Source organism: Clupea harengus, chromosome 15, assembly GCF_900700415.2.
Source record: "Clupea harengus chromosome 15, Ch_v2.0.2, whole genome shotgun sequence".
In the NCBI taxonomy this organism is placed as follows: Eukaryota; Metazoa; Chordata; class Actinopteri; order Clupeiformes; family Clupeidae; genus Clupea; species Clupea harengus.
The window spans coordinates 18,570,477-18,587,081 of NC_045166.1; the positions used below are offsets into that span (position 1 = coordinate 18,570,477).

Consider the following 16,605-nt stretch of genomic DNA (forward strand, 5'->3'; position numbering starts at 1 on the left):
CTTTTTTCTGTGTTTTTGTCTCCGTACATCAGGGATGGGCAACTGGTGGCCCGCCTTCTCACTCAGTGGGGCCCGCAGATACATTTTCAAAAATCTTAAAAATGCTTCCTTTACCGCACCGAATCAGTTTCAAATTGTAATGAAACAGTTCACCGATAGATGGCGCTTCCTTTGCAAACAATATGCGGGTAGCCCGGGCCTTCTCCTTCAGCGAGGAAGAGAGATAGAGCCATGGCCGCGAGCAGTACAAAGCGAAAACTTGACTAAGAGAATCGTGTCTAAGGCAAGATGGGAAGCAGATCATCTGTTCACATAATTTAAAGGCAACCGCATGTGTCTAGTTTGCTTAGAAACGTTATCAGCCATGAAATATTTCAACATAAGTCGCCACTACAACACCTTGCGCGAGAAGTAGGCTACACCGCAGCTGCTAGGGCTGCTGTCGTAGCCGACCTCAAATCAAAAGTACAGCAATAACAGCGACTTTTTACCAGAGCCAGAACCACACAGGAGTCTTCACTCAAGGCATCTTATGCTTTTGGACTTGAGGTTGCCAAAGCAAAGAAGCCCTTGTCAGATGGCGAAATTGTGAAGAGGTGTGCCGTAGAAATGGTCAAAGCTTTTGGTGACGATAACCTGGTTAAAAACTTTGAAACGGTCTCCTTGACCCGTCGCACGGTGACTCGCAGAGTGACATTCACGATCATGTCGAGGGGAAGCTGAAACAATTCATGCATGACTGCAAGTAGCTACTTCTCCTTGGGTGGGAGTACAGATGTGATGGATGTTAGCCAGCTACTGATTTTTACAAGAACTATTGACAGTTAATTTGAAGTGCACGAGGAGTTATTAAATTTGATGTCTTTGCACAAGGGCACGGACATTTTCAACACCGTTAATAGTGTTGCAAGTGCGTTTGGTGGCTTTGAAAAGCTGTCAGCTGTTACGGATGGCGCACCCACGATGCAGGGGAAACACCGGTTTCGCATGGCTCCAATTTATGCGTGAGGTAGAGCAGGTATATGGGGAAAATGTGAATAAAATCTTAAAAGTGGAGTGGAGGTAAAACATGCACTAAAACATGATTATTAGTTGTTGCACTTAATGTTGGGTTGCTGTTTTGTGCAATCATTGAATGGTGATTTTTGAGTTATGAGAGCCCTTTGCACTGAAAAAAATCACTCCGGAATGTGGTTATTTTTGTTTCCTTATAAACAATCGTTTTGTATTTGTCATTACAGAAGAGTAGAAATGTTACAAATGCATTTGACCATGAAACATATGAAGTTACTGTACTGTATGTTAGTTCAATAAACATACAGAGAGTATTTGGTCTTATTTAAAATGGTAGCTTTCTCATATCCGATTAGTGGAAGTGCGCGGTCCTGTGCGGCCCTCTGGTAGCGAGAAAGAACAAATGTGGCCCTCTCCATCATTAAAGTTGCCCATCCCTGCTGTACATCCACCCGTTAATGACCCCTTATCAGTTTCCTGATAATACTGCCACATGTCAGCAACAAACAGCAGCACAAATCATGACCCGTGTGAATAATCAGAAATGCTTCTATACTTCCAAAAGTTATGAAGTTTTGAAGACACAATGAAAATGAATTAGGCGCGCTCTGTGCTACTTGTGCTCAATTTCATGCATTAAACTGCATTGTTTTTCTAGCCCTCATGTTAGGACATGCATGGAGCACCTGAAACACAATAAGATAGGCCTACATAATGCACCTAAGCACGAGCCGTCTTTTTAGAGTTTCTTTAGTAGCTATTAAGGTGCATGTATTTGTTGATAACCAAAGCTACCCTCCGAGCTTTATAGGAAGTCAAAGGGGAAGTTGGATTTGATTAAGGAGTAACTCATCTCTAAGGTGTGTTATTGAGCCGTTAACTAAATGATAGGACTGTATCGTGATCATGTAACACATCAATCTGGTGTTAATTCTGACAAAATTCCCATTTTTTATAAAAATCTTCATTTTTATGAGTTTAAAATGGCTCCACATACCATGTAGGCTACTGTTTAAAAACACTCTGAACCGATGCCGACGTATCTACGGTCATTTGGTACATGAAATCGGCCATGAAATGGGCTGCCCACCTCCCCCAACTCCCGTCTCATTTTCGTTTCCTGATCGACTCATACGCCCCCCTCCACAGCCCCTTGCCCACCTTTTTTGCATTTTTCGAAACTTATGCAGAGGGACGAGATAGGATCAGTGCTGGGGGTGAAGATACACTTTAAATGGCAAATCTTCAGTCCTCTTCTAAAGTGACTCATGTAGGCCTAATTGAAAATCCGCGATTATGTCCTAAAATAATAACTTGCGCCATCTTGTGGACAAATCTAATCAGCGTGAAGATGAAGCAAAGGTTATAGCAACTCATCACTCGACGTTTTGCCTATAGCTCATGAAATGCATTATAATTCTATGATTATATATAGGTTTGTGTACGACACGTGGGATGGGTTCTGTGTAGATCTTGACAAACTTTTCTGAATGTATGTGTGGGCCTGTGTATGCAATTGTGGTTCAGGTTCAAATGGTTAAGGTTTTGAGTTAAGTAGACTTTTCAGGAAAATATATTGTATTTTTGTATTATTTTCTTTATTGTGCCCTGCTTAATCAGATGTAGCTTTACCGTGGAGGCTATTTATAATAACAAGAAAGATGAGCATAAAATGACAGCCAGTTCGCACCTTTTCCCCTAAAAATGGGCTGGCTCTAGAGAAAACTCCTTATTGGATAGAACAAGAAACTTAAACGCGCTGTCAGCAGTGTCTTCAAAAGTGCCAACCTTGTAAATGGTAGTGAAACCAGTCAGTTGAAGCAGGACGACTATCGTGAGAGGACCAGTGCTACAATGAGGTCCTTCTTCTGGAGTCTGATCTACGGCCTCTTGGTCTTGTTGCTAGAGGTTTGTGGGACTTACGAGGTTGACCCGCCGCAAGTACATGCGCAAAGTTATGCTCAAAGAAGGAATGTTGCCCGACCACAGTTCCCACCACAGAGAACTCTAAATCCTGCAGGTAAGTTTAGAGCCAAAGATGTTTCACTTAAAGAACTTTACCCGTGATCATTTATACTGGTCTTGGGTAGTTTTATCTGATATTACAGTGGGCTATGGTTTTGCGCTGTGACAGCAAAGTCTTGGCGTCTTACATTGTATCGCTGTGTCCTTGATGCTCTTGCACACAGTGTTTAAATAACAATATATCAAGTGCATCGTGGGCTTCTCCGTTGCATTATTTTGCATTGCATTTAGGACAGCGCACTTACTGTAAAACCTATAAATTAATCTTTATGTGTACTTTTAAATAATATACTGTAGCTTTTTCATCAACGCTTATTGATAAGCAGAGGACAATTTCAATTGCTTGTTCCAAATTAAGCTCAGTCTGTAAGCTATTTCAGAGGATATGTTTGCATAATTTGTAACTATTTAATACTAGCGTTCATTTTGTATTTTGTGCTTTGCAAAAAAGGGTAAGATGTGGACAAACCTATTACTGAAGAGCTTCACTGTGACTGTGGTTATGTGGTTAACACTTTTGAGAACTCACTGAGACCTAATCTGTCAAATAATATTTGAAATTACATGAAAAGGAATGCATGTGGCAGCTCTCCAATAATAGGTTAAAGTTCTGCTTAACTGTCTATCATAACACCGAAATTCAGAAGCTGAAAATATATGCATGACAAAGTAATTGTCTTGCCATATTTTGCAACACCTGTGCACTGCAGTTTGATTTACCTAATCCGTTTGACAAAATGGCTTACGTTTTGTGATAATTAGCAACTCTAAATTCTTCCAAAAAGGCATTACTTTTACTTTCTCAATCTGGATTGTAAACTTCTGCTCAGAATGTACTGGGGTCAGAGTTTCCCACTCCTGTTTAAGATTCCAGAAACACAACAAGTTTTAATCATCTTCCTACCACGACACTCCAAATGGAACTTCTCAGATATTTCCGGTGCCTGTAGTTGATTTGGGAGTTCAGCCAAACTAATGCAGGGATGGCAGTAAATCACACAGTGGTTTGATTACGAGTTCCTCAGGACAGAAACAGGAATGGGAAATACTAACCCGTAGAAGGCCAGGGGTAGATAATCTTATCCATAGTGGGCCAATGGTGCTGGCAGGTCATCACTTATTCCACTCATTCGCTTTTATACAAAGGACTGAAAAGCTTGCAGCCACGTTGGCCCTCTGTAGGTACGATTTGGTCCATCCCTGCAGTGGACTGGAGACCAGTCTAACTAATCACCTACCAGCGTTCTTCATGTGACTAATTTGCTTTACCGCTTCTCCTCTCTGGTGGCCCATAGTACATGGTGTTAACTACAGGTATAATGGGTATCACTACCAACCCCATCAACCACATCACCATCTGCACTACCACCATCAGCCTACAAACCTCCATCTGTCGCCAAACTACCGCCAGCCACACAGGATGTACCCTCCGGTGGTCCACCATCGACCCCTCCCTTTCTCGCCATCGGTTGTGCACCGTCGGCCATTTCCTCTCTCCCCACCTAGGACACACCTCCGGCCCATAGTCCCCACGCCCCCGGCAGTTCACCATTGGGCCAAAGGCCTCATGCTACCAGGGGTTAACCACTTTTACCAAAAATCAGCTCCCCCTTTTAAAGGCCTGGTGCCTCCAGTAGCTTGCAACAAACAACCCCTTGTAATGCCACAGGTGACCGCTAAACCAACTACAATTCCCATAGCACCCGTGACCAATCCACCTCCAACAACCACTGCATTACTAGAGACATTTACTCTACCAGTGGCTACCTTACCACCGGAGACTAGCCCCCAACCGACGAGCACTTTCGCCCCAGAGACTTCACCAGTGGTGACTCTACCACCGGTGACCCTTCCGCAAACAACCATGGTTCCATCAGAGCTACCGGTCAGTACCCAAAGGGGAACCATCACCAACTTCAGTCCTGGGGAGACAGGTAGAATATTCCACAGCTGGGTTTCCTTCCAAACCCAACTGGTTCCAAACAAACTTACTTACAGACGAACTTATGGTTCATTCCCATGTCATGTTACTGTTACTGTACTGTACAAATACTGTACATATCCTGAAACATTTCGGTGTCCGGATCCCTTGGATGGGTCACACAAAATGTCCACCAATTGGACCTCGAACTGTGTATCAGCAAATGTTACTGTTGTCTGTATTTTGTCATATCAAGCAACTAATACTAAGCTTTAAAAACCTGGACCCAATTTCTCAAAAACACTGTAGTAGTATAATGACTGCTATCTCCTAAATGCTATGTCAGGGCCACAATGTTTTTGGGGGAAAGGGTCCAGATCCCCATTGGTTATTAATGTACATCAACAACCACCATCTCAATGGCATTTTTACTAATGATTCTGCAGTCTCATCCCGTGATCACAAATGAGGTAACTATACCTTATTAATTTTTTAGGCCAAAGCTAATATGTAACATTTAACATGACTTGGTAAGAGTATCTCTAGTTAAATAACTTCTCCACATGTTAGCTACACTGATGGTATTGCATCAAGAAATCAAGATGGTCAGTAAGTTTGTTGGTGATCTAATATGCATTTAATATTTCAACAGATAGTGCAAGACTGATGTAATACGTGTACCTAGATATGAAAGCATTTCTTCGATGCTTGTATATTTCACCATAATTTATTCTTTCTCAATGTTGTCGATATGAAATACATGAAAACAAAATCGTCTAACTGATATAACTTGTATTATGTGCACTTACCTCTGTTTGGCCAACCAGCCACTGACAATCAGTGCCAGAGCCGTCCACTAGACCTGGTCTTCATCATCGACAGCTCTCGCAGTGTCCGCCCAATGGAGTTTGAGAAGGTCAAGATATTTTTGGCCGACATGGTGGACACTCTCGACGTGGGGCCCGAGGCCACCCGTGTGGCTGTGGTGAACTATGCCAGCACAGTCAAGATCGAGTTCCTGCTGAAAGACCACCTGGACAAGGTGACCATGAAGCAGGCCATTAGCCGCATCGACCCCCTGGCGGCAGGCACCATGACGGGCCTGGCCATCAAGAAGGCCATGGACGAGGCCTTCACCGAGCAGTCGGGGGCGCGATCCCGTTCAAAGGGCATCACCAAGGTCGCCATCATCGTGACGGATGGGCGCCCGCAGGACCAGGTGGAGGAAGTGTCAGCCGCTGCAAGGGCTTCTGGGATTGAGATCTACGCTGTGGGAGTGGACCGTGCCGACATGCAGTCGCTGCAGCTCATGGCTAGCCAGCCTCTTGATGACCACGTGTTCTACGTGGAGACCTACGGAGTCATCGAAAAGCTAACGTCCAAGTTCCGGGAGACCCTGTGTGGTAGGAATAGGCCTGGGAAATCATTTGTGTTTCTGTTTGCCAAAGTCCCTCTCTGAAAACCACTACTCTGCTATTGGTTATAATGGTTATTGGTTATACTATATATTGGTTATAATGTGGCTTCAATCTAGTCAGAGAATGGAATCAGTATTTTGTTTCTGTAGAGATACCTTTAAAGAAGAAGGTAATGTCAGAGTTCCAGAGAACTTGTCATTTCAGTGGCTTTGCAGTTAGACAAAGTTACATAGTTAGTCAAAGTACCAGGCTTCATGCACTCTGGTTTAGAGATCTGTGAGATCATATTATTTTAATTGCTATTTTATTGTTTGTAACCATATCAGATTAATGAGTTGCTGAATGTATGTTTCAGGTTCTGCTCCAGCTAATACCCTTTACTGTGTTCACTTATTTCTGTCTGTCTTTTTCCAGGAAATTGTGTTGTCTGTTTGTGGGCAGGAAACTTGCTATGTTTTGAGTTGGTTCTGCAAAGGTGCTTGATGGCTGTGGTGATTGAGATGGATGCCTCATGTGTCCATCTCTGTATCACAGTAATAGGGCTTGTTGAGATAGACAACCCTATTACTAAACACAGAGGCTTGCAATTGCTTCCTAGACAATACAAGTACATTTGTAACAATTTCCACAACATGGCTTTGGCAACACACGCACATACTGTATATCACCCTGATTTGCTTTCAAAACAAGTATTTCACTTAAGATTTAAGCGACCAAAGATTATAGAGCACCACAAATGTACACAAAACAGGTCCATTAGACAGTTAAGTGTTAAAGCAGCAATCAGCAAGGGGTCATCACACTCATGCAGAGTGACATATTTGCCAGTGATTTAGTTGTGATTTAGAACGGGAAGTATTTTGATTGTAACTGTTCATGTAATGTGGGTGGCTATATTTATCACCTCACGTAGATTTTGGTGCTTTGAAATCTTTGCGCTTTATAAGGTGTCACTTTGAAATCTTTGTTCTTGATGATAAGGTGTCAGTGTCCACTGGCCTTTTAATGACATTTTGTGATATTTCTTAGCATCTGTTGTCACACTGTTTTTACATGTTACCCACTTGGTGAATCATGTTAGATCATATTATGTGCATAGATATGGTATAAAATGTATCACTGGTGTATTTAGGTAAATTATTTATTTATTACCATTAGCAAAAATGGATAAGACCTGGCAACTCCGTTCTGGCACCAAATGTTAAATAATGACCTTACCTTGAACTTGGTAAAAGTAATAACTATACTATAATTATGCTATAACCATAAAAGTTTATACAGTTTACAATTTGAGTACAGATTTCCTTTAAGGGATTGATTGTGTCAGGACCTTTTGTAATCTGTTTTCTTCTTTAAAAGACATACAATTTAGCCTGTTGTATGACTCTCTAGTCAGTGGCAATAACACAGACCAGGAGCTAATCCTTACTTTTGATGTATGTATGGTATACAAGCATATATGATTCAAGCACACCATATATGGTTTAAGTAGAGTTGAGGTTCTGACTAACCACTTCATGAGCACACACACACACACACACACACAGACACAGACACAGACACAGACACAGACACAGACACACCATTTCTCAGTGACTTGCCAGCCAGTGAAATTGTCCATGTGCTGCTTCAGTGCCTTCACCGACGCCTGCCCATGGCTTATTGCAGGTCTGGACCCTTGCGCCATGGGACACGACTGTGAGCATATATGTGTCAACAACGTCTCCAACTATTACTGCCAGTGTCGGGAAGGCTATGTGTTGAACGTGGACAAGAAAACATGTTCCTTGAAAAGTAAGAACCTGTGAGCTGCTGTAACACTGGCTTTGATATAAAATCAGCGTCTACGCATAGAGTGTATATTTCTGGTTCCAAACAGCTGTATAGATCTTGTTCCGGCCCAACACATACAAAAATGTTATAAATATTGAAAATATATGAATGTCTTTTCACATCATTCTGGTAGATTTAGCATCCGAGTACCAAAGGCCTGCATGCATCAAAGGTTGCAGCAAATTCACCAAGAACCTGTCTGCACAGAACTCTCTTTGACATACTATTGGCTTCAAAAAAATGAAAAGTGTATCTTTGAGTTTGGGACCAGTTTTGGACTCTGTAGGCTGTGTCTACTGGAATCAGTGTTAGCTAAGTATGTTTCATACTGAAGAAGAGCTAACCATAGACTCAAACTATGTCAGTGTCATGGTTCTTCATGCACTCTTGGCTTATTCAGTTGCTTATTGACCATGTCTTATCATCTCCCGTTTTGTGTCTCTCTTGTACAGACAATGTGTACTCCAGTGTCTATGTTGCTAGTATAACTTAATGTCATAGTTTTAGCTGTTAACAGTAGTGTGTCTGGAGTGTTTCGTCTGCTGTGTGGTCTGACAAGTCATTACTCTGTAACAGAACACAAGCTTGGTCCATTTATTAATAGAAAGGTCTGCTTGTAGTTTATTGCAATCTCTCTAAGTGTCAGAGTACCTATTGGTTTCTGCATCTGCTATAAAGGGTACAGTGAATTATCTTTGTAGCTTAGTGATGTAGCTTAGTGATGTTACATCTGTTTACCAGACTATTTCAGATCATGCTTGGCGTATGGTTGCAAACCAGAATAAAACCAAACAAATAACATTTTCTTTAACAAGAGTGTAAGAACTATTTTCTGGCTCACGTTTTACAACCATTTGTTCCTTCTACCTGGAGGAATGCTTTCAAGTGAGGACCCAGGCTTGCCTCTTGGATGAGTTTTGTGTGATTTCACATACTGCCTGAATGACCCTGTTGTTCCCAAACCTTTTTACCCTGACTTATTTGCAGGTCAGGATCACTGTGGCATGGGGCAGTACTGTGAGCAAATATGCATTAGCAACACCCACTCCTATCAGTGTGATTGCCAGGATGGTTATGTGTTGAACGAGGACCAGAAATCCTGTTCCTTAGGAAGAAGTAAGAACTTGCAAGGCAGCTGTCATCCAGCTGGCTTCAGGGCAGGGAAATAGTGGCCTCTTATTCTTACTGGGTGTCATAGAGTTACTCTATATAATTATTTAGCATACGTGTTGTATCAGTGATGCACAGTCTTCTCTAGCACGTTTTGTGTTTTTGAGAAACTGGCTATTAGAGGGAAGTTGCAAGACTTCCACAGAGTAACTCTTCGAAGCTGAGTTTGGGATGCCCTTAAGTGGCAGAGAGTGATGTAGCCTTTTTTAGTGTAAATGTCAACACAAACGCCCGATTGGGATCTTCAGTAGTCACCCTCAAGTCAATGAAAGGAAAAGATTCTAATCAAATTGAATGAGAGCTTTTAGTATATGAACTTTTAGAGTAAGAGCCGTTTCCTTATATGTATGTTTCCCCGAGTTCATATTCTACACATCTGAAATGTAGAGTCTGAGCTTCAAAGGACCAGCCTCTTATCCATGGCTACTTTCAGGTGTGGATGTGGATCACTGTGCCATGGGAAACAACTGTGAACAAATCTGTATCAGCAGCAGCCACTCCTATCTGTGTCTTTGTCATGATGGCTTTACCCTGAATGAGGACACAAGAACATGTTCTCCTGAACGTAAGGACCTCATAGCCACTTTCTATCGGTGGCTTTGAGGTGGAGTCGGCATTTTACATGTTTTACATACGCTGCATGTAAATAAGCCTGTCGACTCCACAAGGAATAGATTCATATATCTGCTGTATTGTTCTCTTGATCAGGCAATACATTGTATTTTCTCTGTATTGGTTATGGTGAAAATGTAAACTGTTCTAGAGATCTTTACTCTGAACTATGCGCAATATTTCTGACAATGTATAGCTCACGTAACTGCAATCCAGGTTTAGCCACTTACACAAGGTATGTCAATTAGTCACCATAAAGTAGTGATAGTAGGAATTGGGAAATGTGACAGTTCCATTTACCAGGCAACATAATTCCACTGTTATGTTGCTATCGTTCCATAGCAATATTCAAAATAGCCAGCAATAGCTATTAGCATCAGTTGTGGAGGTATAATGGAACTGTTCATGCTCAACAGTGTCAGTCAGTGAGGAATGATTCTGCTTGACCCATAAATTACCTGGAAGCTTTACCTTAAAACTGTGTAAACGAGGCCAGAGGTCACTGGTGTTTGTCTTGGTTGATATTGTAGTAGGGAAAATTGCACAATATCATCATTTTGTATTTTTACAAAAAAGTAGGTTTTGTCAATTAATTCTGCCTGTAGTTTGTTTGCAATCTGTAGTGACCTCGCTGTCTGACCCTAAAATAACATAGGTGAGTTATTGTTCATAGACCGTGTTTTTATGCAAAGTATTCAGACTTCATTACTAGCTACAGTTGTGGCAGCGCACCATCACTTTATAGCATAGCGGTTAACCAGCAGCTATTTATTAGCCATAACAGGCAGGCATGACCATGTAGCATGATGTTAATGAGAGATGTATTCCATTAGGTCTATAGCTAGGCTGGGGCTACGTGTGCTCTACATCTGGAAAAGCTTGTGCCAACAGAAGCACTCCAGCTCTGACCCGTGGCTCAACAAATACAGCATTCCTATGGTGCCAAAAATACACCATAAATTTCACTGGGTGAAATAAGATCAAACATAAACCATGATTTGAACCTGGTACCTGCAAAGACAATGTAGTTTTCTCAAAGACAAAGATAATGTGGTTTCCCACATTTACCTTTCTCCAGTTTAAGAGAGTGTAAATAGCGTTTTATTTTATTATTATATTACTGATTGATATGCTAATACAAATGTGCTAACCAAAATCCTTGCTTCACTTTCACTGAAGAGGTTAAGGCTGAAGTGATCCAGGACCCCTGCATGTGTGAGGCTCGACTGGCTTTCCAGAGACAGGCTCAAAATGCCCTTCAGGACCTCTCTGCTCGACATATCCTTTGTGTTTTCATGTTTTCTTATGTAATATTAGAGAAGGTTTTTTGTGTGAGGCACCATCTCATTTCCTTAACCACTGCAGAACTCGCTGACGTGACCAGGAGGGTGGAACAGATGGAAATTGCAATGGGTCATGTGTAGACGCTTGAGGTAAGGTGAGCACTGGAGGTCTGCTGATGTGATCTGTGGAAGTGTGTGTGTGTCTTTTTGTGGCCACAATTCTCATCCTCTCATCCTCTGTCTTTTTCAGGGTTTGCTTGGTCTGCTGAACTTTCAACTAACCATCACAGCCAGGGATCACTACCACCCAGGCATCCCATGTTTTCCCCCAGACCTCCCATACCCAAGGCTCCCCTCTGTTCGGGGCGGGGGGGATTCACATCCTAATATCTCTTTTTTTTCTCATAACAATATACCTTAACTACAAGCCAGCCACTTTGAATATGCTTCATCTGGGGAATTATTATCACCATAAGGGAATATTATCAATATTATCACCATTCAGACTCAAAAGCAAGGATACAGACATCCCCAAGAATTACACTGATATCCTAGTGGTTTCTGTTAAGCATCCCCCTACCCTGCTATGTCAGTGCATAATTTCAGTGAATTTTACTTTTCAGTTTACTACAACTTTGTTTTACAACAGAAATCTGATGCAGAATAATCTATAGCAATACAAAGTACACTTGTATTGGAATAACTACTTCAGTGAATTATAGACAATTATTGTTCTTATTATGAGCTAGTATGTCTTTCCATGACTAGCTACACTTTAGTGTATTTTTGTGTAGAGCAGAATGAAATTGGACTCTGTAAAATATGTAGCAAAGTATTTTTTCATTAAAGTAGTCAATTTGTAATCTGCACTCTTCATGTGTATAAGCTCAGCCTGTTCAATGTATCAGAGGAACAAATGATTGTTTATTTATCAACGTATTATTGGTGACCCATAGTAAAATGCTGTTTCTTTTTTTAAATACATTCTAAGATAAACAGATGGTCCGGTTTATGAAACTGGATTTATCACACAGCTCTTAGCTGAAGTAACGTTGAAAGAAATATATACAATACTGTAGCAGTGTTACAGTGAGTAGAATACATATCAAAGTATGGAATAGATATATTATACCTGCTCCTTTACACATAAAAACGTAAAAACATGAGCCTGCTTTAGAATTCTTTCTTACTATATCATGTGCACGTACATCATACAACAAGTCATTGTGCAAAGGCAGACACTGTAGGAAGTTTTATTGCTGGTGTATGTGTGCTGTATGTCTGATATGGCCTTGTACTTTTACGCCTCAATGTCAAGAAGAGCACATTTTCAGCTCTGGGAGTGAAATTCATGTACAAACTTTGCCAAGCCCATCTTCCCTAGACAACAAGAAGGTCTTTCATAAGCCTATAGCAAATATAGAAAGAGGGAAGAAGCATCGTTCCTCTCAAACATAGGAGAGCTCATGCTGTGTCTCACTTCAGAGAGTCTAGACATACTCAACATTCCAACATAAACCATACTGTACAGCTTTGTTCAAATATACACGGAAAATCTAGTCAGAAGTTAAAGTTATAGTCCTTAAAATTGAGAATGTAATAATGCATTGTATCATCATCATCACCACCATCACCATAAGCATATTATTATCATTATTAGTAGAATCATCATTATTATTCATGTTGCTTTTTTAATTATATATTTTTTTAATTATTATTATTATATGGCTGAATACATTACATTTACTAAGTTCTTAAGTTGAAAGGTTGATGATAAGTATGGAGAGGTTTGATTACCATAAGAGGTCACGGCATCTGTACTGACAGAGCAGCCAGTTAATCTTTTCAGAGGAAGTGTCTAAATGCCACAGACATGTGCCACCCTTTTCTCAGACATCAAACCTGAGAAAGACACGATTACATATGTTATGCACTCTATATGAAGAGATATACACTCGTATGAAAAAGTTTCGGCACTCCCTGAAATTTCCATTATTTTCATTTATAAATTGTTGGGCGTTTGGATCAGCAACTTCTTTTTCATATATATATATAATACTTCATGGACACAGTAATATTTCAGCAGTGAAATAAGTTTTATTGGATAAACAGAAAATATGCCATATGCATCATTACAAAACGAGACAGGTGCATACATTTGGGCACCCCAACAGAACTAGAGTCTCCTTTTGCAAAAATAACAGCCTCTAGATGCTTCCTATAGCCTCTGATGAGTGTCTGGATTCTGGATGAAGGTATTTTGGACCATTCCTCCTTACAAAACATCTCCAGTTCAGTTATGTTTGATGGCTGCCTAGTGTGGACAGCCTGCTTCAAGTCATCCCATAGATTTTCCATAATATTCAAGTCTGGGGACTGGGATGGCCATTCCAGAACATAATACTTGTTCCTCTGCATAAATGCCTTGGTAGATTTGGAGCAATGTTTCGGGTCGTTGTCTTGCTGGAACACCCAACTCCGGCGTAACTTCAACTTTGTGACAGATTCTTGAACATTATTTTCAAGAATTTGCTGATATTGAGTTGAATCCATTCGATCCTCAACTTTAACAAGATTCCCAGTACCTGCACTAGCCACACAGCCCCACAGCATGATGAACCCCCACCAAATTTTACTATGGGCAGCAAGTGTTTTTCTTGGAATGCTGTGTTCTTTTGCCGCCATGCATAACACCTCTTGTTGCGACCAAATAGCTCAATCTTTGTCTCTTATCAGTCTACAGCACTTTGTTCTAAAATGAATCTGGCTTGTTCAAATATGCTTTTGATTACCTCAAGAGAGCGTGTTTGTGGCGTGTGTGCAGAAAAGGCTTCTTCCGCATCACTCTCCCATACAGCTGTTCTTTTTGCAAGGTGCGCTGAATTGTTGAGCGATGCACAGTGACACCATCTGCAGCGAGATGATCTTGCAGGTTTTTGGAGGTGGTCTGAGGGTCGTCTTTAACCATTCTGACCATCCTTCGCCTTTGCCTCTCTGATTTTTTTTTGGCCTGCCATTACTTAACAAGAACTGTGCTTGTGGCCTTCCATTTCTTGATTACATTCCTTACAGCGGAAACTTACAACTGAAACCTATGGGATAACCTTTTGTAGCCTTCCCCTAAATCACAATGCTGAACAGTTTTCAGATCATTTGACAGTTGTTTTGAGGCCCCCATGTTGCCACTCTTCAGAGGAGAATCAAAGAGAAGCTCAACTTGCAATTGGCTACCTTAAATACCTTTTCTAATGATTGGATGCATCTTTCTATGGAATTGAAGGCTTAAACAAGGCTGACTTCAGTCAGTTTTTATTGCACAAACGACACACAGCAACACACACATGAAAATATAGGTGGCGACACAGGACACACACACACACACGCACACACTGGCCGAGGTCGCAGTGAATTTACTCTCTGCTTTTATCCCATCCTGGACTGTCCCTCCTCCGGGACCCCAGGAGCAGTGGGCAGCCTTCAGGCGTCCAGGGACCAAGTCAAGTGATCCGTCTTGGTCAGGGACGGACAGTTCTTGCTGTGAGGCGGCAGTGCGAGCTAATCAGACTAATTATGTGTTGCAATTAATCAGTATTGATAGTTACAGGTATTCAAATCAACAAAATTATTAGGGTGCCCAAATATTTGCACAGTTTATCTTTCACATTTGATTACATTTCACACAGCTAAATACTGTTACACCTAATATCTTTGTCTGGAAAACCCCAGTACTCAGTGTTAACTAGAAAATGAATAATATACCACTGTGATCTTTTTTGTTGAAGACAGAGTAAATTATCATGCAGCCTCAGAGGGGTTCCTAAACTTTTTCATACGACTGTACTGGTTCAGTTGGACCCTTGTCTTCAATCCATTTTTTAATGAAGGCCAGAGGTAATATTTTAACCTTCAAAATCTACACTGATTGAATTTCACATTTCACATAAAATGTCCCACGGTTCACAGGGCACCACAGCAGGCCAAAGAAGAGTTGTTTTACAGCATATATATATATATATATAGTATTAAGCGTACCCATCCCCTATATATATATATGTGTGTGTGTGTGTGTGTGTGTGTGTGTGCGCATGCATATTGAGGTTTCGGTGCATTAATTGGCTCCTTTTTTATAACATTTTTGCCATGTGATGGCTTGAACAACAAAAACCGGCAGATATTCTTTCCATTTTTAGAGCTGTTAGTTGAGTTTATTTGCATTAGTAATAACTGTTGTCTTAATCAAATCCCAAACCAGTTTTGCACAAATCCTCCATTCCTACAGCAGTATAATCTCCCGTAGAGGTCTATTACCCTCATGGAGTGGCAGTGACCTGATGTACTTCTGGCATTAGTATTGGTTAAACTCATATAGGAAACACATGATAAAATCCAACCTGTCTGTTACATATGAATGAGACAGACGCATGAGGAAGTCAGTCAGGAAAAAAAACTTTCCCCAAGAAAGATGGGATTCCTCACACTGTTTTGGACGTGGAAGTGATTGATATCTGCTCATTCTTGCTCTCCCAAGGGAGGGGTGGACTTTGACTGTCTGTGTTATTTCTCACAGCAAACAACAAGAATCAGGTCTCTCGGAGAGAAAAAAAAGAAATGGTCCTTTTCCAAGTCTCCCTCCTCACCTTCTGTCTTGACCCATGCACTCAGTTAGTCAGGTAACTTAAGTATAGACTATTTCTATTCCTGTACATAGTCTCCAAAAGTGGTGCTGTTTTTTGCAAAGTTTAGATTGTCCATTTTATATGACAGTGTGGTTGTTACAATTGACTAGAACTTTAAAAAGCTGCTATAACCTCCCTAATTGTCTTTTTTTAAAGACTGACTTTGAACCATTTGACAAGAGAAAATGTGCAGTAAGGAAGTGGTTACTGAACCATTCAGCTCACTGGAGAGGTTTGGTGTATTATGTTTAACAACTGGACAGGTTGACCTTCTGACCTTTGAGGATCCTCCTAAGAATATCTCACACTGAACATTTTCCCATGGAGACTAGATGTGAAAGACGTCTTTGTGCAGTTTGGTCAGGGAAATGCCAGAATGTCATAATGTCAGAATGTAAGAATAACTTTAAGTGAAAACACTGATGTGATGCATAAAAAAGTTTCTGAAATGTTGAAGGAGAAGCATATTTTGGTACTGATTTTCTCACCATTATTTTTTAAGGAATCTCTTAAGGAGAAATGTGAAAAGTGAGTTTTTTTGGCAGATTCTTTTGACATGCACAACATTGAAAGATACTGAGGGATACTAAAGAAAATGTGCAGGCAGAACTCCGCATTCAAATGTATTTATACCATGGCGTACATATGTACCA

At 40.9% G+C, this 16,605-nt stretch overlaps 1 protein-coding gene across 1 annotated transcript; it reads left to right on the forward strand.

Moving 5' to 3' along the window:
* The first annotated feature begins 2,468 nt into the window (after positions 1–2,468).
* Positions 2,469–12,442, forward strand: matn3a (matrilin 3a). Its single transcript, XM_031582182.1, has 6 exons — positions 2,469–3,034; positions 5,788–6,363; positions 8,047–8,172; positions 11,173–11,271; positions 11,362–11,426; positions 11,527–12,442. The coding sequence occupies exons 1-5, from the start codon at positions 2,869–2,871 to the stop codon at positions 11,415–11,417; spliced, it is 1,023 nt and encodes a 340-aa protein (XP_031438042.1). The 5' UTR covers positions 2,469–2,868; the 3' UTR covers positions 11,418–11,426; positions 11,527–12,442.
* The last annotated feature ends 4,163 nt before the right edge of the window (positions 12,443–16,605 follow it).